General features: G+C 42.4%; 1 protein-coding gene across 5 annotated transcripts in view; it reads right to left on the bottom strand.

The window, feature by feature from the left end:
- PPP1R12A (protein phosphatase 1 regulatory subunit 12A) overlaps positions 1–22,823 on the bottom strand; it is a 117,288-nt gene that overhangs the window by 23,518 nt on the left and 70,947 nt on the right. For 4 of the 5 annotated variants that reach the window (XM_044280395.1, XM_044280397.1, XM_044280396.1 and 1 more), the window contains 10 exons: positions 21,378–21,554; positions 20,125–20,215; positions 19,367–19,549; positions 15,042–15,216; positions 13,276–13,382; positions 7,725–7,790; positions 5,496–5,512; positions 4,870–5,002; positions 4,591–4,695; positions 2,179–2,226 (listed from right to left, as the gene is read on the bottom strand). In XM_044280395.1, coding sequence (XP_044136330.1) covers positions 2,179–2,226; positions 4,591–4,695; positions 4,870–5,002; positions 5,496–5,512; positions 7,725–7,790; positions 13,276–13,382; positions 15,042–15,216; positions 19,367–19,549; positions 20,125–20,215; positions 21,378–21,554 — 1,102 coding nt within the window. The remainder of the gene's footprint in view (positions 1–2,178; positions 2,227–4,590; positions 4,696–4,869; positions 5,003–5,495; positions 5,513–7,724; positions 7,791–13,275; positions 13,383–15,041; positions 15,217–19,366; positions 19,550–20,124; positions 20,216–21,377; positions 21,555–22,823) is intronic. The other variant, XM_044280398.1, reaches the window with a different exon arrangement.

Raw genomic sequence — 22,823 nt, 5'->3', positions numbered from 1 at the left:
ACTATTTTATGCTGCCCTCAGGGAGGTCAGCATAAAGTTGATGACAGGCTCCCTTTAACACCACAAGTGTGGTCATGAGGGGGTCGGGCTGTCTGTAGAAAATGTCCTGGGGGTGAATAACCCACTTAAAGAGGACCTTTCACCGATCCTGACACTGTGAACCAAGAATACAGACATGTAGAGCGGCGCCCGGGGATCTCACTGCACTTATTATCCCTGGGCGCCGCTCCGTTCTCCTGCTATTCCCTCCGGTATCTCCGCTCACCAAGTTATAGTAGGCGGAGATTTCAGTCACTAAGTTATGGTAGGTGGAGTCTGCCCTTGTTCTGCTCTAGCGCTGGCCAATCGGAGCGCAGAGCTCACAGCCTGGGAGGTTATTTTCTCCCAGGCTGTGAGCTCTGCAATGCGATTGGCCAGCGCTACAGAAGAACAAGGGCAGACTCCGCCTACCATAACTTTGTGACCGGAGGGCATAGCAGGAGAACGGAGCGGCGCTCGAGGATAATAGTAAGTGCAGTGAGATCCCCGGGCGCCGCTCTACATGCCTGTATACTTGGTTCACAGTGTCATAATAGGTGAAAGGTCCTCTTTAAGCCTTTGTGTACGTTCAGGAGTTTCTCCTGGCATATATATTAAAAGGAAGACAAAATGTGCTGTGAACAAGCCTGTGTTCACATATTGCTGTAGTGAGAAAACAAACAAAAACTCCCAGGAAGTGTGCAGCATTAGTTAATGTACTGTATTGTGCACACTTGACTTTGATTAATCAGTTCAAGACCAGGACATTTACTGCCCCCTTCCTGACCAGAAGTAGTTTTTTTATTTAGTACATGCATCTTTGAAAGCCAATTCCCTGACTCCAATCTGAGTGAAATCTACTTTATGCCAGGGGTCTCAGGAGAGGGACCAGGAATCGCCAACCACCAGTCAGTCTGGCATTTCCTCTGCAGCAGTAGTATGTGTGTACGGGGAGAGAAATGAATATATTTTCTGCTAACATTAGCTTCTCATTGAACAATCACGTATGTTACAAAAGATTTGGAAGCCAAGACTTTGATGCAGAACCAAAAGCAGCAAAGCTTTAGCATGTGTAATGCAACATCCCTTTACATACTAGTAGCATTATTTTAGATGTAAGTCGACAGTTAAGGCTGGAAGTAATAAGCCGCCTTTAAAAAAGCACTTGTGTGTAAAATACAGTGACCATACACAGAAATGGACACCGCACCGTGTCGCTCATACCAGCAGGTTCACCACACTGGTTCTCGCAGGTTACCTTTCAAACAAACCATTTCATAGAAATTACTATTGACAAACCTATAGAGACATTTCAATTTCTGCATAACATTACACAAAAAAGGGAAAAGAAAACTACCCCAAAGACATTACCCATTGCACCTGGATGCAGGAAGAGCTGACCAGAGTGCCTAGAAGTGTCCATCTAGTCTAATGGATCTGGCTGGTAAAGGGCAAAGCACAAAATGAAGAACTGCTCTTTAACCTCTTGGATACTTGAGGTTTATTTAATTTTGCTTCCCTGTCTTCACAGGGCCATAACTTTTATTTTTCCATTCACATAGCCGTATGAGGGCTTGTTTTTTGCGGGATGAGTTATACTATACTATTATAATATGGCATACAATGGAGTGGGAAGCAGAAAAAAAAAATCCAAATGGTGTGGAATTGGAAAAAAAAAAAAACACGGGTTAGGTCCCTATGCAGCAAAACTGAACCATTTTGGAGTGTGTGTGACTTTTTAATTACATTTTATTCAACTTTTTGGGGTAAGTGAAGCAATGGGAAAAAAAAAAATGGAGAATCAGCCATTTTGACTTTTTTCCCATGGGATAAATATTTTCATAGTACAGGTGTTTTTGGATGCAGTGATGCCCATGATTTTTTGTATTGTTTAAGTATCTTGTGGACTCAGGTGACCATCCCGGGGAGAAAGAAAAACTCTGGAACAGAAGATGGAGAAGTGGGAGCAGGTAAGTATGCTCCTTTCAGAAACAGGCAGGCTGCCAGCACCTGTTAGAAATTATGCATTCCCAAAAAAAAACTTTAAGACATTTACAAGATCCTATTCTACTTTCCTAGTCATCCATCATTCTAGGTTAGTCCGACTGGTTTCAGAGCAGGCAGAAGCTGAGTAAATAAAACAAAAACGGGAACACTTACCCTTTTTTCAATTTCTAAAAGTGATCTGTCCGCAAATCTTTCTTGCCTCTGCAACACAGAAAACTTGGGTTACATTACAAATAATAGTCTGAACACATTAGACTGTAGGAACCAGATGAGTCCAGGAAGGTCCCTTGAAGTCTACTGTCACAACTAAATCAGCTCTACCATACTGGGTAATCCAATTTCATTATTTGACGACCACCAATAGTAAGGCTTGAAGGCTTTTGGTGGCAAGAATAATATTCTCGGCATTCACAAAAAAGAAAAAACCCAAACCAGCCATACTAAGCCAATGGATTATGAAAAACAGCTGATCAGCTCACCTCAGCAAGTCTCCAGCACAATTCTCACATTAAAGTTCCTTGAAAATCATGATCCAAGCAGCAAAAATGAATATAGAGGTCAGAGCATGTATACATCAGGGTCATGAGAATTGTAGGTGTAGAAATGCCTAGTCTGAATGTGCCTTTGTTTCCCTCTACAGGCAGCATTCTGGTGCACATGTGAGGCCCGGGCTATATCAGCCAGTCTTGGGTGGGGCTCAGAGCTCTCTGCCTCCTCCCATTGTATGCATGGTCACATGCTGGAGGTTACTGGGAGATTGCTTTGAGTCGGACCTTGCGCTCCTGTAAATAGCCCACTGGCCCCTGGTATTGCCCACACGGCCCAGGTAGGTTTAGCGTTAGGTCCCGAGCTACTTGAGAAACTTTGGTGCTGTGCTAGGGCTCAGACATGTTGTAGTTGTAGTTTTGCAACAGCTGGAGGGCTGCAGGTAGAGCATGCCTGCTCTAATCAATAGATTTTTCCTGCTTGGATAAACTAGGAGAATCGTGCTGAATCTTACCTACATGTGTTTATTCAATGTATTCACCAGGATCCTTTTCAACACAGATCTGGTACAGCTGTCATGGCTGTTAAGAGGTTAAAGAATATTTTTTTTTCCCTTTGCTCTTGGGCTAAAAGGGATTGTGCAGTGTCATATCATCGATGAGCTATCCTCGTAATAGGTCATCAATATCAGATCAGTGGGGGTCCGACTCCCAGCAACTCTGCCAATAAAGCTGTGCGAGTGCTGAGCCGTCTGTATTGTAGCGGTGGTGCAGTTTAGTTAGTACTGTTCACCCATTCAAATGAATAGGACTAGCAATGGTAATTACACCGCATCACTGGCACAATGGAGACGGCATGCAGGTAAGCATTGCATACATAATGTTGGTGCATTTGTGGCTCACCCATTAGCCATGTGACCACTTTAACAGACCTAGCACTGTTAGATGGAGATCTGAAGAGGGGCGAGGTGCAATGGTAAATAAGGGGACATCATTGTCGATAAGGAAGAATTCAAAACTTATTTTTCTATTGAGATCAAGGGAGTAAAAAAAATACTCCCAGACAAACTGTTCATATTAGAGTTCCGTTATACGAGAGGAAAGATAAATTACCAGGCCCAGCATATAACTGGGTCAGTCGAATTTCCAGTAAAGATTCCAGCATTCTACTGCATAAGATGAAAATCCATGCAGAGCTATTCCATCCTTTATCACATTCTGAGACAGAGGATCCTGCTGGAACCTGCACAGTAGATGTGAGCCTAGCCTTATTCAAGACAGCAGTGTATTGCAACTATCACCACATGACAGACGCCAACAGCACTCAATCTAAAATGGGGTCTATCAGGTTTACTGAAAAAATATAGTGCTGCGTGCTGAGCTATTCTTTCCAGGTAGGGCTCACGCACATTGTTTTGCGGTCTGTTTTTCACTGATTCGTTGTTCCGTATCTGAGGTTTTTCCCCCCTCTGATTTAAGTCCTCTTCCGTTCAGTTATTGCACAAAACATATCCGTATGGTTTCCGTATTTCATCCGTGTTTTGCAGATCGTATACAGAAACAGTAACTTATTAAGCACCAAACAAATGCGCAATATGGGCTGGGCATAGCATTTCTACAGTATGGATCCGCAAAATACGGATGTGTTCCGTGTGCATTTTGTATTTTTTGCGGACCCATTGACTTCAATGGGGCCTCGGACTGTGATTTGCAGACAATAATAGGACATGCACTACTTTTTTGCAGAACGGCCATGCGGACAAACTGAAAATGAATGCACACGTGAGTAACTTCTGTATTTTCTACAGTCGCATTGAAGTGAAAGGTTTCACATATGGTCTGCAAAAAAAAACAGAACGGAAGCAGAAAGAAAATACGTTCGTGTGCATGAGCCCTAAATGTGGTGGAATCTGACACTGGGGGCTCCTAACATTTTCAAGGCAAAATCTGCAAACTTCAGCGTTCTATACACTAAAGCACAACTATGCTGTACACACGTAATGGAAGTAGATTTATATTCAAATACTAAACCTGAGTTTCAGCAGTTTGCTCTATGCAAAGATAAAAGTGTCACCCAAACCTGTGTTGCTTTTTCAAGTTGTAACTTTAGGTCTGTCAACTCCAAGTTGGTGTCGTGCAGCTGGGCCTTCAATTTCTCATTTTCTGCCATAATCTGTTCATATAACTAAAACAGATATTAAAAAACATAAAAATAATTATGAATTTGTCATTTTAAGCTTGAAATTGTGAACCTCAAGTAATAAAGTTCTTAGGAGCACAAATAAGTAAAGGAGTGGCAGCCAAATAAAGATCACATAATCATGATTAACACTTACGGGATCCTTTAAGAACTCATTACCTTTTTAAAGTCTGTGGAGTCATCTTTGTCTAATCTACTATGACCAGGTCTAAATCTTTCTAAGTAACTGGTTGATCCAATATTTGATTCGTATCGGTCAGTGGATAAAGCACCTGTGCTTCCTGTTGTATACCTGAAAGCAAACGCACTAAATGTTAAGAAAAATTGAAAACAAAAAAAAAAGTTTGAAAATTAATGCATGGAGAATTGATAATGCTGCTTCACAGGCAGAAGACCGTCTGCTGCAAATTGTTGCCTGTTCCCTGCCAAGGAATGCGTATATAAAGCAGCGCTCTACTCTACACTGTGTGCTGCCCCACATCTTTTACAGTCCCATTGAAATTAAATGGCCCACACCCGTTCTGCAATATTGCGGAACGGATACGGACTCATTCATGCGGTCTTGTGAATGAGCCCTTAGATGTATAAATTACAAGTTTTACTGAATCTTCCCAAAAAACTAGATATCAATCTGCTCCACTGAATCTGCTCTATAACATTGCATTTTCACAGATTGTCAGATTCCGCATGAAATTTCCTCTGGGTGAACATGGTGGAAAGAGGCAGCACTGTAAAATTATATGCAAACCCTAAGTGAAACCAATTGTTATACAAGTACTACTTACCGAGATATGTGATCAGTCTATAGAAGATGGGAGGAAAAAAAATGGGGAAAAAAAGAATTAAAACTTGAGTCATGACACAGGTTAGAGGTAAAGAAGCAGAGAGAAACCTAGAAAGCCCTGGGTACAGTCCATGAGCCCTCTCGTCCTTTCAATATATTAGGCTTACGTAGTTTGGATGCCTGGTTACAGTTTTTCCCAGGGCACACGTAGCAGCCCTTCCTCGAAACATTTACGGAGAAGGGAAGATCAAAAAACTTTTAAAGGGTTGCCAAAGCCTTTAGTATTAAATCATTTCAACTGGTTTGTCAAGTTTCCATAAAACATCTTGGCAATACAGGTTTGTGTTGGGTTTCTCACTTGGATCAATGTGGCCGACTAGTGACCTTTCATCTGCTTGTTAGCATTCTTGAGCTGCTGCCAGGTTTGGTGGTATGCTTTACACACCACCAGGAATAAACTGCTGAAAGGAACCTGCGAGGTTAGTCTTAATCCTATTTACATAAGACATTGGACCCAAAAATCCCAAACATCCTGTCGTGTAAGCATTTTGCCTATGTTTATGCAAGCTTCATTACCAGCATACATATTAGGAAATGGCTCTTTGCACATGTTTAGCCAAAAATGAGAAAATTAAAAGGTTAAATAAAGCAGAGCTATGCTGTCAAAGGATTTTATGTTAGCCACACGCAGGATGGGAACTGCATAATCCCTCTATAAAACTTTAATGGGGTTGTTCTATGACAAACACTTATCCCCTATCCACACGATAGGGAATAAATGTCTGAACGGCAGGGATCTGAGTGCTACTCACCACGAAAATGTGTTTGAATGAAGCGGCAGTCTCGCGTGCACGCACTTGGCCATCTCTGGCATTCCCAAAGAGTTCCATGGAGCAGACCGCTGCTCCTTTCAAACAAGGGAACAAAGACCCTCGCCAGACTCTTCTCCTTAACAACCTTTGGCACGCCAGCTGCTGTAAAACTACAACTCCCAGTAAGCACATTTACTCAGCTGTTCTTGTAACTCCCACTGAAGTGAAAGGAGGATTCTGGGAGTTGTAGTTTCAGAACAGCTGGAGTGCTGGAGGTTGCTGATCCCTGCCCTATCCTGTAGAGACTCTTCTGTTTGAACAATTTTTTTGACATGTTAAAGGGGTTATCCAGGAAAATATATTTATCCCCAGGACAGGTCATTAGTATCAGATCTGTGGACACCCGGGACCTGCGCTAATCAGCTGTTAGAGGCCTTGATCGCCACATCCTCTTACTAGGCCAGTGACATCACTGGGGCTGATCTGCAATACCAAGCACTGCCACTATACAGTCTATGGCGCTATCCTTGGAAAGCTGCCAGGAGCCTGCATCACTCACCGAAGCTTCGGTGGGTGCAGCAGCTCCATGAAACAGCTGATCGGGGGCATGCAAGGACTTGGGACTCCCACTGATGTGATAATGACCTATCGAGGATAAAAGCCATCATCATTATTAGGCCTCATGCACACGACAGTTTTTCGCGTCCGCCAAAAAAACGGATGCGGCATCCGTTTTTTTCCACAGATCCCTTGTAATAAATGCCTATCCTTGTCCGCAAATGTGAAAAAAGTATGAGTAAAAAATATGCACTCTTTTTTTTGCTGAAGGGAAACACTGACAACGGACGCGGAACACAAACTGATGAACCATCAGTTTTTTTGCTGACCTATTGAAATGAATGGGTCCCCATCCTATCCGCCAAAAAAACTGAACGGAGGTGGTGTGCATGAGGCCTTATTTCTGAGATACCCCTTTTAAAAAAGAGACATTTCTCAAACCTGAGAACTGGAAACATCACAGATTTTTTATCAGAATAAGCAGGCTTTTCAGCAACTTCCCTAAAACAGACTTTGCATACAAGATGGATATCAGAAACAGTGGCTGAATTATTAGAGAAGCCTCAGAGATAGGCCTCATGCACACGACCGTTGTGCGTTTTGCAACAGTCACATATTATCAAGAGCATGAATAATAGTGCTGTCCGCATCTTTTGCTGCCCCGTTGAAGTGAATGGGTCCGCATCCAAGCCGCAAAAACTGTGGCTCGGATGCGGACCGAAACAACGTTCGTGTGCATGAGGCCATAAAGTGCAATTCTTGTAAATGGCCTATCCAGCAATTTCAATTTGCGGTGACCATCAACTATTACTAATATAAACCATCATCACAACCATCCCCAAATATCTGGGAATACTTACCCTGGTGTCCCTCCTAATTGGGCCGTCCTCTGTATCTGAATGATGATCTGGCTCATTTTCATCACTCTGTAAGCAACCATGAAAGAATATCTTTAAATTTATGCTTCGACATAAGAGGTTGGACAAAAGATCAAATAAAAACCATTCCAATAATTGACAGCTCAAATTGCTGGCAGTGTTAAATTTTTAAGAGGTATTAAGATTAAAATGGGTTTTCTTGTGTTCGCAGCCAGCCCCCTGAACCAGAAGAGTTATACTTAACATCGCCATGCTGTTCCAGTCCTTGTGCTGTTTACAGCATGGTCACATGCAGCGCTTCAGTCAATGACTCAATTCAGCGGTCATGTGGCCACAAGCAAGTCATTGGCTGGAGTGGTGCATTTGACCTTGCCCATGGCCAGCAGGATGTAAACAGCAAAGGGATCAGAATATGTTCATGGCCTAGATAGTGTAATGTCATGAGCGCCATCTTGGAAGGAGAGCTCCGACCTCCTATTATGATCCTGAAATGGAACAGTATTATGGGTATAGGTATGAAAAATACATTTCTTCTTCTAGAATCCTGTCCTGGTCCACATAGTGACTGTTGCAGCATTCAAAGGCATGAATAAGAAAAGTAAGTGGATCACTTCCATTTAGAAAACACAAAAAGATATATACCTTGCTGAAAATCTGGCAACTTTTTTTTTTTTTTTTTTACATTTCCCCTACCAACAGGAGCAATTTAGTAAAAAAAAAAAAACTCAATAGGGAACAACTACAGTCAGGTCCATAAATATTGGGACATTGACACAATTCTAACATTTTTGGCTCTATACACCACCACAATGGATTTTAAAGGGAGTATGTCATCAAAGTTCCTTTATGAGCAATCCTTGACTTATAAAACCGTCAAAAAACAACTTAGTAGCATATGCAAATGAGGGCTCGCAAGTGCCCAGGAGCGGCGTTACCCTCGTAGGTGCCCAGCTAGCTCAGCCTTATCGTCACTTCAGTTATGTCTTCAGCAAGTGAAATGCATGCTCAATCAGATTCAGGTCAGGTGATGGACTTGGCCATTGCATAACATTCCACTTCTTTCCCTAAAAAAACTATTTGGTTGCTTTTGCAGTATGCTTTGGGTCATTGTCCATCTGCACTGTGAAGCGCCATCCAATGAGTTCTGAAGCATTTGGCTGAATATGAGCAGATAATATTGTCCTAAAGACTTAATAATTCATCCTGCTGCTTCTGTCAGCAGTCACATCATCAATAAATGCAAGAGAAACCGTTCCATTGGCAGCCATACATGTCCCCGCCATGACGCCACCACCACCATGCTTCACTGATGAGGTGGCATGCTTAGGATCATGAGCAGTTCCTTTCCTTCTCCATACTCTTCACTTCCCATCACTCTGGTACAAGTTGATTTTGGTCTCATCTGTACATAGGATGTTGTTCCAGAACTGTGATGGCTTTTTTTAGTTGTTGTTTGGCAAACTCTAATCTGGCCTTCCTGTTTTTGAGGCTCACCAATGGTTTACCTCTTGTGGTGAACCCTCTGTAGTCACTCTGGTGAAGTCTTCTCTTGATTGTTGACTGACACACATACACCTACCTCCTGGAGAGTGTTCTTGATCTGGCCAACTGTTGTGAAGGGTGTTTTCTTCACCAGGGAAAGCATTCTTCGGTCATCCACCACAGTTTTCCGTGGTCATCTGGATCTTTTGGTGTTGCTGAGCTCACGGTGCGTTCCTTCTTTTTAAGAATGTTCCAAACAGTTTTGGCCACGCCTAATGTTTTCGCCATCTCTCAATTTATTTTAATTTTTTAGCCCAATGATGGCTTGCTTCACTGATAAGAAAGGATCCAAAGAGCTGTCCCTGAGAGTTGACAGCAACAGATTCCAAATAGCACACTTGAAATGAACTCTGGACCTTTTATCTGCTCATTGCAATTAGGATAATGAGGGAATAAAACACACCTGAGCATGGAACAGCTGAGAAGCCAATTGTCCCATTACTTTTGGTCCTTTAACCACTCCCCATCTGGGCCATTTGCCCCCTTCCTGACCAGGCCTAATTTTGCAAATCTGACATATCTTATGTGGTAATAACTTTGGAACGCCTTTACTTGTCCAAGTCATTCAGAGACTGTTTTCTCGTGACACATTGTACTTCATGATAGTCATAAATTTGAGTCAATATATTTCACCTTTATTTATTTAAAAAAAATCCCAAATTTACAAAAAATTTAAAAAAATTCGCAATTTTCTAAATTTTAAAACAGAAAGCGATACCTCATAAAATATTTATTACTTAACATTCCCCATATGTCTACTTTATGTTGGCATCATTTTGGAAATGTCATTAAATCGCATCTACAGCCTGCCAGCGAATGATCGCCACTGGCAGGCTGTAGATGCACTCGTTTACCTCCGGATCCTGTGTGCGCGTGTTCACAGGAAATCTCGCCTCTCGCGAGATGATGCGCCGGCGTGTTTAAAGAGGAATAACAGGGCTGCCACCAGGACGGAATCCTGCGTGCGGCGGTCCTGAGGCAGTTAAGGACCAGTTCAGGTCTGAAGTCACTTTGTGGGGCCTACATAGTGGATACCTCCATAAATGACCCCATTGTAGAAACTACACCCCTCAAGTTACTTAAAACCGATTTTACAAACTTGGTTAACTCTTTAGGCATGCCACAAGAATTAGAGGAAAATGGAGCTCAAATTTTAAAATTTCACTTTTTGGGCAGATTTTCCATTTTAATCCAATTTTGTCTTTAACACATCGATGGTTAACAGCCAAACAAAACTCAATATTTATTACCCAGATTCTGCGGTTTGCAGAAACACCCCACATGTGGTCATAAACTCCCTGTATGGGCACACAGCAGGGCGCAGAAGAAAAGGAACTCCACATTGTTTTTAGATGCCATGTCCCATTTGAAGCCCCCCTGATGCACCCTTACAGTAGAAACTCCCAACAAGTGACCCCATTTTGGAAACTAGGGGATAAGGTGCCAGTTTTATTAGTACTATTTTTGGGTACATATGATTCATTATAACACTTTATGAGGCAAGGTGACCAAAAAATTGGTTGTTTTAGCAGTTTTTATTTATTTATTTTTACAGCGTTCACCTGAGGGGATACCTAATATGTATACTTGTTCTTATTTATTTAAGTTTTACACAATAATAGCATTTTTTAAACAAAAAACATGTTTTAATGTGTCCATGTCCTGAGAGCTATAGTTTTTTTATTTTGAGAGATTTTCTTATGTAGGGGCTCATTTTTTTTGCAGGATGAGGTGACTGTTTTATTGGTACCATTTTTGTGGGAGATACACCTTTTTGATCACTTGGTGTTGTACTTTTTGTGATGTAAGGTGACCCAAATGGCTTTTTTTGACAGTAATTTTTTTTAATGGTGTTTATCGGACTGGGTGGATCATGTGATATTTATAGAGCCAACCGTCAGACGCTGCAATACCAAATATGTCTATTTTATTTTTTCTATTTTTAACATTTTTTATTCCTTACTTGGGGAATTTTATTATTTTTTTACATGTGAAACCTTTTTATATTTTTTTAACACTATTTTTATATTTTTTATTTTACACTTTTCGTCCCCCATAAAGGTCATACAAATACCTCTGGGGGACATTTACTTCACTTTTTTTTCCCACTGTTGATTTCTCCTGTAACTGGGGCTGACATAGTAGCCCCAGTTACAGGAGAAATACACCACGCACCCGCCCCCCCCCCCCCCAGAGAGGCTATACAGCGCTGTACAGCCTCAGTGCAGGGCAATACAGCGCTGTACAGCCTCAGTGCAGGGCTGATTGAGGTCTCTTAAAGACCCTCACACAGCTCCCGGCGATCACATGACTGCCTTGCCGGAAAAGGAAGCGCATAGAGCTTCCTGCTCTGCATACACTGTGTATGCAGCGATCCAGAAGGCAGGGACACCTGGGCACTGTCCCTGCCTTCTGCAGTTTCTGAATGGACGTTCTGGAACGGGAGGTGGGTGGACGGGAGGTGGTTAACAAGTGGGAGGCACATATGCAAACTGTTGTAATTCCTACACAGTTCACCTGATTTGGGTGTAAAATACCCTCAAATAAATCCGACAGTCTGCAGTTAAAGCACATCTTGTTTGTTTTATTTCAAATCCATTGTGGTGGTGTATAGAGTCAAAAATTTTTGAATTGTGTCGATGTCCCAATATTTATGGACCTGACTGTATTTAGGCAGTTCCCAAGTAGGAGAGAAACAGGGCAGTCTCCTCCTCTCTGTACCGATGCTATTCATATAACATACCAGGCAGCGAACGGAGCGGCACCCAGACAAACTAGTAAGCGATATTACACCCCTGCTCTATGCCCTACATAACCTGCTAGTTATTTAATCATGTCTGGACCCATGAAAGGTCCTTTTTAAGGCTGTGTTCACTTCAGGTTTTTTCTCCCATGTTTAATGCACACAACATAGGTTAAATGGATGCCTCTGACAGATGCCATGCAGTGTCATGCTCTAGCATAGGGTTCCTTTGTAAGGGCTCTTTCACACTTGCGTGTACTCTTTCACACTTGCGGATCTGTCGTGTACTCCATTTGCCGGAATTAAACGCCGGATTCGGAAAAATGCAAGTGAACTGAAAGCATTTGAAGACGGATCAGTCTTCAAAATGCGTTCAGTGTTACTATGGCAGCCAGGACGCTATTAAAGTCCTGGTTGCCATAGTAGTAGTGGGGAGCAGTATACTTACTGTCCGTGCGGCTCCCGGGGCGCTCCAGAATTACGTCAGAGCGCCCCATGCGCATGGATGACGTGTCCATGCGATCACGTCATCCAGGTGCGTGGGGCGCCCTGACGTCACTCTGAAGCACCCCGGGAGCCGCACGGACGGCAAGTATACTGCTCCCCCGCTCCCCACTACACTTTACCATGGCAAACAGGACTTTAGCGTCCCGGCAGCCATTGTAACCATTCAGAAAAAGCTAAACATCGGATCCGGTAATGCGCCAAAACGACGTTTAGCTTAAGGCCGGATCCGGATTAATGCCTTTCAATGAGCATTAAAACGTTCCAAAAAACGGCCAAAAAACGTTCCGGTCCTGAACTGAAGACATCCTGATGCATCCTGAACGGGTTTCTCTCCATTCAGAATGCATGGGGATAATCCTGATCAGGATTCTTCCGGCATAGAGCCCCGATGACTGAACTCTATGCCGGAACAGAACAACGCAAGTGTGAAAGAGCCCTAAGAAAAATAAAGGATACCTTGAACGCAGGGTGGAAAAGCATAGTATACTATGTGTTTTGCATCCTTTTTCTCCCAAACATATATGTTACACAAAACGTGGGACAAAAATGTGATGTGAACACAGCTCAACAATGAAATCTAACACTATGCAGGATAGAATTTTTTTTTCTGTTCTCTACTTTCCAAACTCATTCAATATTAGGTTGGCTAAGGCTGAAATAATTTCAACTAAATTTATTCTAGGAATCTACAGACCATCTGCAATGCAGTTCACAACTACTAATCCTACTTCTGACACTTACATCTTGAGTCCAAAAAGAGACCCCTGTAGATCGCCTTTTCTCCCTGGGCCGTCGTCTTTCTCTTATTGACTTGGACTGAGATTTGTCTTCAGACTCTCTATCCTCATCTAGGAAAAACAAATGACAATGTTGCATAAAAAAAAACGACTGCATTACAGTTACAGCAAAATTCCTATACTCTCATCATTGTGACCCGCAAGCTGTCAGATTATTGCCAGGAATTGAAAACTATGTAAAATCCACTTGTAAGGGTAAAGAATCCAGAAGAACAAAGCAAAACAAAAAACATAGTACAACTACTTATTTTTTGATCAAGAATGTTTTAATCGATTCTCTCTATTGCGCTATTGTCTGCTTCTGGTCTTGTGAAATTCAACATTATATTGCAGTTGTGTGAATGTAAGAGACTGGTTCTGGATTAAAAGGGTTTTCCGAAAAAACAATGGGGAGAAAAATGGGCTAAAAGGTGGCAAATTGTATAAAATAATTTAAAGGGAACCAGTCACCTCCAAAAACCATCCCAAGCCGCCAGCAGTACCTGACAGTAGCCAGCAGCTTGTTTCCGACAATTTTCTTCCTGAAGGCCGATGTGGCTAAACCTCAGAAAATTTTCTTTTATCCTCTGCCGGCACACTTCTCTAGTCAGGCTTGAAGTCAAGGGGGCAGCGGCCTCCTTGCTTCAAGTCACGGTAACCACGCCCCCTTCCCTTCCCCTTCGCTGTGACTGACAGCACTTATGCAGAGAGTTTGGCAAAGCCAGCCAAACTGCCGACTGTCAGTCACAGTGAAGGGGGCGTGGTTACCGTGACTTGAAGTAAGGAAGCCGCTGCCCCCTTGACTTCAAGCATGTCTAGATAAGCGCGCCGGCAGAGGATAAAAATGTTTTCCGAGCTTCAGCCGCATCAGCCTTCAGGAAGAAAATTATCGTCGGAAACACGCTGCTAGCGGCTTGTACTTGACTATTAAATTCCCCAGCGTTCCAGCACCGCTGCTCCGGCAAGGCCAGGGTTTGGCTGCAGTAGTTATGTGTGTAAACATTAAAGGGGTTGTGCCACTAATCTAAGTGTATAGAACACAGATATCACCGTCGTATCTTTCCCTAAATACCACCATTTATCAAAATTGCCTTATTCTGACGTTATTAGCGTCCCATTGCTCTCTAACAAATCTGTTCTGATATTCAGTTGCTGTACGTTACCGTAAGTCCTGCATTGGAGCCTTGTAATGTAGGACGCACAAGCGTCATTGGTAAGAACAAGGGGCGTGGTTAGTGTCACATGATCTGATGTCAGGACACATCTTACTGCCCTAAGGTATATAGGACAACAGAAACATGACAAACCAGGAAGTAGGATTAAAGCACGGGGGGGTAAGAGAGAACCGCAAATGAGGTAACTTCAATGAAAACTAGTTTATGGCACAACCCCTTTAAGTCCTACAGCACAGTAAACTAAATCAACTTGGAGCTCCTAAGTGGCATTGCAGAAAAGCTGGGGGATCCACTAGGTACTGTTTCTTTTATCATTTCCCACCATTGCACAGTTTTAATTTTTAAAGCGTCCGACAAAATCAGCAACTGAGAATTATCTGCCCATACCTTTTTGGCCAACAACTTTAAAAGGGTTTTCCGCGGTTTTTATACCGATTTGGGGGTAATACCATGCACAGTGCCGTACATTGTATAGTGGCTGTGTATGGTATTACACTCAGTCCCAATAATATTCTGTTCTGGAAAACAATGTAAATGGTTGATCCTTTGACATTACCTCTCTCTGGCTCTTTTGATGAAAACCTTGATAAGTTTGAGTAAGACGACGAGAGTCCAGTTAGGCTGCTTGGCCGGTTTAACAAACTCGAAGAATATAAAGAACTAGTGGATGACGACAGTGACGGCGTGGATGAGGATACAGCAGTAGTACTTGTTGATGATGGCTTGTATCTCTGAAAAATTAGAAATAGATTTCACTTCCACATCTAAGGAAAGATAGTTAAGATGAATAGCACTTCAGAAACTTTTCTATATCATTAATGTACTAAACGGAATAAAAACGAAATAATTTGCGTATGATATGCAGAAATATGAAGTCTATGGCACAATTTTGTTTAAAAAATATTCTAATCTTTCTAGTGTGTACATACACTCACCTAAAGAATTATTAGAAACACCATACTAATACAGTGCTGGACCCCCTTTTGCCTTCAGAACTGCCTTAAAGGGACTCTGTCACCAGTTTCTAACCCCCCCTTTTATAACTATGGTTCTCTCCATGGTCCCCTTCTCATTACAAAGCTGTTGTTATAAGTTAAATCCGCCGTGTAGTTTTCATAAAAATCGCTTTTATCTAACCTGTCAATCTTCAGGATAAGGTGCCCAGGGCGTTTCTGATGGTCTGAATCTGCCGCTCTTCGCCGCCGCCGTTGGTGCCCAGCTCCTCCCATGATCCTTTCAGCGCCACCTCGATGTAATGCAATCCGCCTCCGGCTCTCCTCAGTGCCCCCTCCTCCTTTTCAAAGATCTCGCGCGTGCGCACAGGCCTGTGCCTGATGCGCCCGTGCGGACGTTTAGATTCTGCCTCGTTGAGCGAAGTGCGCATGCGCGCGCACATGCGCGAACGCGCGCGAATATGCGCGAACGCGCACTTCGCTCCACGAGGCAGAATCTAAAAGTCCGCACGGGCGCATCAGGCACAGGCCTGTGCGCACGCGCGAGATCTTTGAAAAGGAGGAGGGGGCACTGAGGAGAGCCGGAGGCGGATTGCATTACATCGAGGTGGCGCTGAAAGGATCATGGGAGGAGCTGGGCACCAACGGCGGCGGCGAAGAGCAGCAGATTCAGACCATCAGAAACGCCCTGGGCACCTTATCCTGAAGATTGACAGGTTAGATAAAAGCGATTTTTATGAAAACTACACGGCGGATTTAACTTATAACAACAGCTTTGTAATGAGAAGGGGACCATGGAGAGAACCATAGTTATAAAAGGGGGGGGTTAGAAACTGGTGACAGAGTCCCTTTAATTCTACGTGGCATTGATTCAACAAGGTGCTGATAGCATTCTTTAGAAATGTTGGCCCATATTGATAGGATAGCATCTTGCAGTTGATGGAGATTTGAAGGATGCACATCCAGGGCACGAAGCTCCCGTTCCACCACATCCCAAAGATGCGCTATTGGGTTGAGATCTGGTGACTGTGGGGGCCATTTTAGTACAGTGAACTCATTGTCCTGTTCAAGAAACCAATTTGAAATGATTTGAGCTTTGGGACATGGTGCATTATCCTGCTGGAAGTAGCCATCAGAGGATGGGTACATGGTGGTCATGAAGGGATGGACATGGTCAGAAACAATGCTCAGGTAGCCCGTGGCATTTAAACGATGGCCAATTGGCACTAAGGGGCCTAAAGTGTGCCCAGAAAACATCCCCCACACCATTACACCACCACCACCAGCCTGCACAGTGGTAACAAGGCATGATGGATACATGTTCTCATTCTGTGTACGCCAAATTCGGACTCTGCCATTTGAATGTCTCAACAGAAATCGAGACTCAGACCAGGCAACATTTTTCCACTCAACAGTCCAATTTTGTTGAGCTCGTGCAAATTGTAGCCTCTTTTTCCTATTTCTAGTGGAGATGAGTGGTACCCGGTGGGGTCTTCTGCTGTTGTAGCCCACCTTTCTTTCCCATTCTGACATTCAGTATGGAGTTCAGGAGATTGTCTTGACCAGGACCACAACCCTACATGCATTGAAGCAACTGCCATGTGATTGGTTGACTAGATAATCACATTAATGAGAAATAGAACAGGTGTTCCTAATAATTCTTTAGGTGAGTGTACATTCAAAACACTTATCAATATAACAGTATGCCTAACAGGGCAGCAACATATGTTTAACAGAAAAACACATAAAAGGGTTTTCCAGGGGGAACAAAAATATATAATACCTGCCTCTCTACTTCCAGTTCTCTCTGACACACAGGAAACGCCCAGTCAATGGCTAGCTTAGTGGGGGGCACCATTACAGCCATTGATTGGTTGAAAGGGCCTTTCTACACGTCAAGATAGGTTCAGGAAAGAGACCAGAAGGGGCTTGTGCAGTGCGGGAACAGCAGTGGTGGGGACTGGAGAAGGCAGGTATCTGATCTTTATTATTTTTAAGCCATTCTTGGTCTGCTGCCACCAATTTTTGTTAGGCTAAATCCCATTTAACCCCTCCAGGACACAGCCATTTTTCAACTTATTGACTCTGCCTAATTTTGCTAATCTGACGCATCACTATGTGGTAATAACTTCGGAAAGCTTTTACTTATCCAAGCGATTGAGACACCTCATACTTCATGTTCGTGGTAAAGTTGGGTCGATATATATCAGCTTTATTTATAAATAGAAAATCCAAAAGTTACAGAAAATTTGGAAAAATTTGCGAATTTCAAAATCTGAATTTCTCTGCTTTTAAGACGGTGATGCATCCTAAAATATGGTAGTAATTAACATCCTCCATAGGTCTACTTTATGTTGGCATCATTTTGTAAATGTAATTTGTTTTTGTTTTTTTTAGTTCATTAGAAGGACTAGAATTTAAAAAGCTTTTTTTCCTATTTTTTATTTTAAGCCATATTTTCCTGTAACAAAGCAAGGGTTAAACATTTATAACCCTGATTCTGCAGTTTCAACTGCTGTATGGATATACCACAGGGCTCAAAATGAAAGGAGTGCCATGAGGATTTTGGAGGGCAGATTTTGCTTGAATATTTTTTGGGTGCCATGTGAAATTTAAAGAGACTGAGGTACGCCTACAGTGGAAACCCCCAAAAGGTGACCCCATTTTGGACACTACACCCCTCAAGAAATGTATTGTGGGGTGTACTGAGCACTGTGACCCCACAAGAAATACTTGGCAGTGAAAATGTAAAACTTCATTTCTTCCTATAAAATGTTTTCACTTGACATTTTTCATTTTTACAAGGGGTAAGAGGAGAAAGTGCCCCACAACTTGTTAATCATTTTCTCTTAAATATGTAAAACATCCTATATGTGGTCTTAACCTGCTGTATGGGCACACAGCAGGGCGTAGAAGGGAAGAAGCACCATATGGCTTTTGGAGGACAGATTTTCTGAAATGGTTTTGGGCAGAATGTTGCATTTGAAGAGATCCTGAGGTACCCCATTTTGGAAACCACACCCCTCAACTTAGTTAACAAGGTGTAGAGCATTTTGACACCTCAGGTGCTTTGCAGAAATTAATGGGCATGGGACTGTGCAAAATGAAAGTTTCAAGTTTCCATAGATATTGCATTTTAGTGCTTAATTTGTTGTGCCCAGCTGGTTCCATTTGAGACACATCACACCCCTTAAATTGTTAGGCAAGTTCTACCGGGTACTGAAATGCCATAAATGTGGACATAAACTGCTCTTTATGTATGTTTTTTATATGTTTAATCAATGGAGCTGTGTGAGGACTTTGTTTTTGTGGCTTGAGCTGCCATTATCATCGGTTGTATTTTGGGGTAGATACAACTTTTTGACCGCTGTTTATTTCACTTTTAGGGGCAGCAAATTTGCCATTGCTTTGTTGCTTTTGTTATTGTGGTGTACACCGTACGGGAAAAATGACATCTTCACTTTATTCTGCTGGATTTTTTTTACATTCTATCGCTTTGACACAAAGCATTTTTTTTATTTAATTTTTTTAATCATGCCTTTTTCTGAGATACACTTAAAGGGTGCTTTTATCACTAGACTTTTTTTTCATAAAACACTAACTTTTTATCGTACTAGGGGACTTCGGTTTCCCTTCTACAACGCATCACATTACATGGTTTATTGTAATGCATTGTGACTGTCAGAACTACACTGACTGTTGCCTACAGGACCCAGCCTGTGGGCTGGGCCTCATAAGCCTCTGTAGCTGGCAGGCCCCAAGGGCAGCTGATGGGTAGAGAGGGGAAGCTCCCACCCTCAGGAACCCCCTTACATGTGGTGGTAAGCATTGAACATTACATATAAATGAAAAGCTAGCTCACAAGTAAGAAGTGGCGTCCTCCAGCCTCATCTGCATGCTAACATACCGAATTATATAAAACCACTACCTCCTCCATGCTGCGAGAAAATCTATAGCGGTAATCATCATTTTTAATCTCTGCTTCCTTCTTTTCCTCTTGTTTTTCTTTGTCTTGTTTTTCTTTTTCTTCGCTTTCCTGATCTTTTGTTTGAAGAGGGCGACTTCTGCCAATTGTTTTCTCGGCTTCCTGGAGGTCTGTTAACGTCACACCCTGAGAGACACAAGATATAAAGTTAATTGATGTACAAAGTTTCATGTGGTTTTAAAAGTAATTTTAATCTGATTAGCTTAATTAGTGATATATACAAAGATCAACAAGCCGATTTAGACTGGGGTGTTCTGTCGCACAACAGCAAGTCAAACATTTTTGCAACTAGTCTGCAAGTTGTGGTGTGACTATTTTAGAGCTGTGGTTTGGCTGTAAAAAAAACACAACCAAAGCACAGAAAAGTCACATGCAACTTGCATTGTAGTCTTGCGACCAAAACGCCTACATGAGCTACATGTCACACAATAAATGTCCTTGTGTATCCACAGCCTTGGAATGGAAATATTCCATCACATTTTGAGAGCTTGAAAACGCTAAACCTTGAAAAGACCGATTCACACACTGCATTGTGTTTCTATATTTACAGTACAGCTATATAGCTTTAATTGTGTAAACATTGAATTTGTATAGAAGCAACAGACATGTACATTAACTGATTGATTACAGGGTACTGATAATGAATAGCATGTACACAAGGATAATACATAGGTCCCGATTACAGAAGGATTCAGACATACTTGTGTGGATCTTCTGGACTGTCTGGCTTGTCTTGATCTAGCTTTTCTTTGGGACTCTGACTCTTCATCCCGAACTGGAGTGAGATATGACCTGACAATATAATATATAAGGTGGTATAATTTAATACAAAAACGTTCCCCAAAGCTACCATTAAAGGGGTATTCCCACCTGGGACATTAATGGCATATCAATAGGATATGCAACAAATGACATAGGTGGGGATCCCACCAATAGGACTCGCTCCTATCAAATAGTGATGGGAGAGAAAGTTGCGCCAGCACAGCCACCCCTCCGTTCACCTCTATGGTACATACGAAAGTAGTCGAGTACTGGCTCTGCTACTTTTGGAGTCCAACAGCAGGGAATGGATGAATGCTGCACTTTGTTGTGCTCTCCGTTCACAGCAGGGTCTTGATCTTGAGAAAGGGGCGCTTCCCAAATGTGGAACCCACATCTATTGAACATTTCTAGCAGGTATCGGCAACCTCAGCACTCCAGCTGTTCTGAAACTACAACTCCCAGGATCAGCCGTTCAACTAAATGGAAGTTACAAAAGCCAAGCAAGTGTGCATGTTGGGAGCTGTGGTTTCACAGCCCTGGAGCTCCAAAGGTTGCTGACCCCACTGATATGCCATAAACATCTCAGAGGTGTTTTTCCCATCTGGACACCCGGTGGATACGCCATAAGTATCCTATAGTTGCAGGCTCCAACCATCGGACATCTCACGCCACTGGAAATTGAGAGACACACATGCACGTCTCTCTATATTCAATACTATGGAACTTCCGAAAAGTGTGTATAGCATGTGTAGTCAAGTATCCATTCGTGGCGCAGGCGGGATTCTGTTCCAAATATCTACGGGACATGCTATAAAAGTCCAGATGGGATGACCCTTGTAGATTAAAGCGCGATTCTAAAAATATCAAAGTGAAAAGAGGTCTTGTGGTCTCTTTGAAACATTTCATGCATGCCCTCAGCAGCCAGTATTGGTTTAAGTCTCAACTGTGTGGGTGAATACCCTTTTGAAGCTTGGCAGGTGGTGAAGTTTGTTGAACTGAGGTGATAAATTTAAGCTCAGATTTTATGAGGAAAGGCTTACGATACTCAATATTCAACACCACTACAACAAGCTTTCAGCAGACATCACAGGGACAATATAATTGACTACTAGACAATCACTATACAACATTTATTGCAATGCACAAACGAAACAGCAAGGCAAGAGAAGAGACTCATGCGAAATGTACACACCTGCGTCTTTCCCTGACCTCCGCTGTGAAAGGAACAGTGCCAGTGGAAGTTGTAGTCATAGATGTGTAAGTAGTAGTGGGATTTACAACAGTTGGTGCAACTGGATTGGTGACTGCCGTAGGGACAGTATCCTTGTCTTTTTCAGAGCTATCGTCTGCCCATAAACGGTTTGAGGTACTAAAACATGGCAAGTAGCAACACAAAGAAGAGAGAGAACACACACACAATGAAAGCACATACTATAAAGCACAATAACATTTGAATGCAATTAAACGAAATAGAGTGTTACACAGAGGTACAGTAAAATTGCTAAAGGGCTACAAGCATCCTGAGCAAAGGGGATTTTTATAAAGGATTTCCACCAAAAACATATTACAAAAACTAGTACTTAAAGGGATTATCCATTGATGGCCTTTCCTTTGGACATTAATATCACATCTGTAGGAGTCTGACTCGGCACATCTGTTATGAGGCACTGTGGTGCTGAGCTACCTCCATCAGTCCCACAGACTGTGGGACGAGTAATGCAGGGAATAGTCAAAGCAGATTATTGAGGTAGGAGACGTGGTTGTAATAAGTGTGAAACGGGAACACGAGCGTAGAACCCAGGACCCAAAACTAGCCGACTAGTCTGTATTTGTTGGTAAAAGCGCCTCTATAGAGATGCATCTATACGGAATAGAAGGTATATCTCCCCGATAACACTACCTGGCTGTGGGGGGGGGTTCGGGCGATCAGTGTAAAAAAGGAGGCACCCAGCAGCAATGGCTCTCACTCAGCTCGAGTGGGTGCCATCTTTATAGACCCGACACCTGCCATTCATTTACGGCAGGTGGTCGGGAAGGGATAAGGCATTGAGCATTAAATGTTATTTGAATACAATTAGACATGAAAAAAAAATTAAATGCTTTTGTTATTTACTTTGCTACAAAAAAAATAAAAAAAAAGGTTCAAGTTGTGAGATATTGCCTTAACTTCATTATACTAGTGCCCCCTGGTGTTTAATCTGTATAGTAATGTGCATGCCCTTCTACTGAGCTGAATAAGCAGGTCACATGTTCAGTTCAAGCCTTCCACTGCCACCAGCTGGATCTTCTAGTGAGGAGAGAACTGCCAGACTAAAGAAAATTTAGACGAGCAATTGGAGTAATGAGGTACAGAACTGGTTCTAATTGTTAGGAAGAGACTCGTGTACTAAATTATGTCCGATTTACATTTTACATATTAATCATGGGATAATCCCTTTAAGCATCAAGTGATATTAATGGACTACTTCAAGGAACAGGTTGTGTTGGATACAAAGAAGGATCATTTTGTCAACAGTTAGCAGTTAAAGTGTATGGAAAGAAAATATAACTGCAATATTAAAAGGTGTTATATTATTTGAAATGTAACATTGCACAATACATTTATGCTACAAGTACCAGCAAGCAAGTCAGAATTATT

The sequence above is a fragment of the Bufo gargarizans genome, chromosome 2 (genome assembly GCF_014858855.1).
Source record: "Bufo gargarizans isolate SCDJY-AF-19 chromosome 2, ASM1485885v1, whole genome shotgun sequence".
NCBI lineage: Eukaryota > Metazoa > Chordata > Amphibia > Anura > Bufonidae > Bufo > Bufo gargarizans.
Note: the sequence above shows the minus strand (reverse complement) of the source record. Positions and strands in the feature narration are given on the sequence as shown.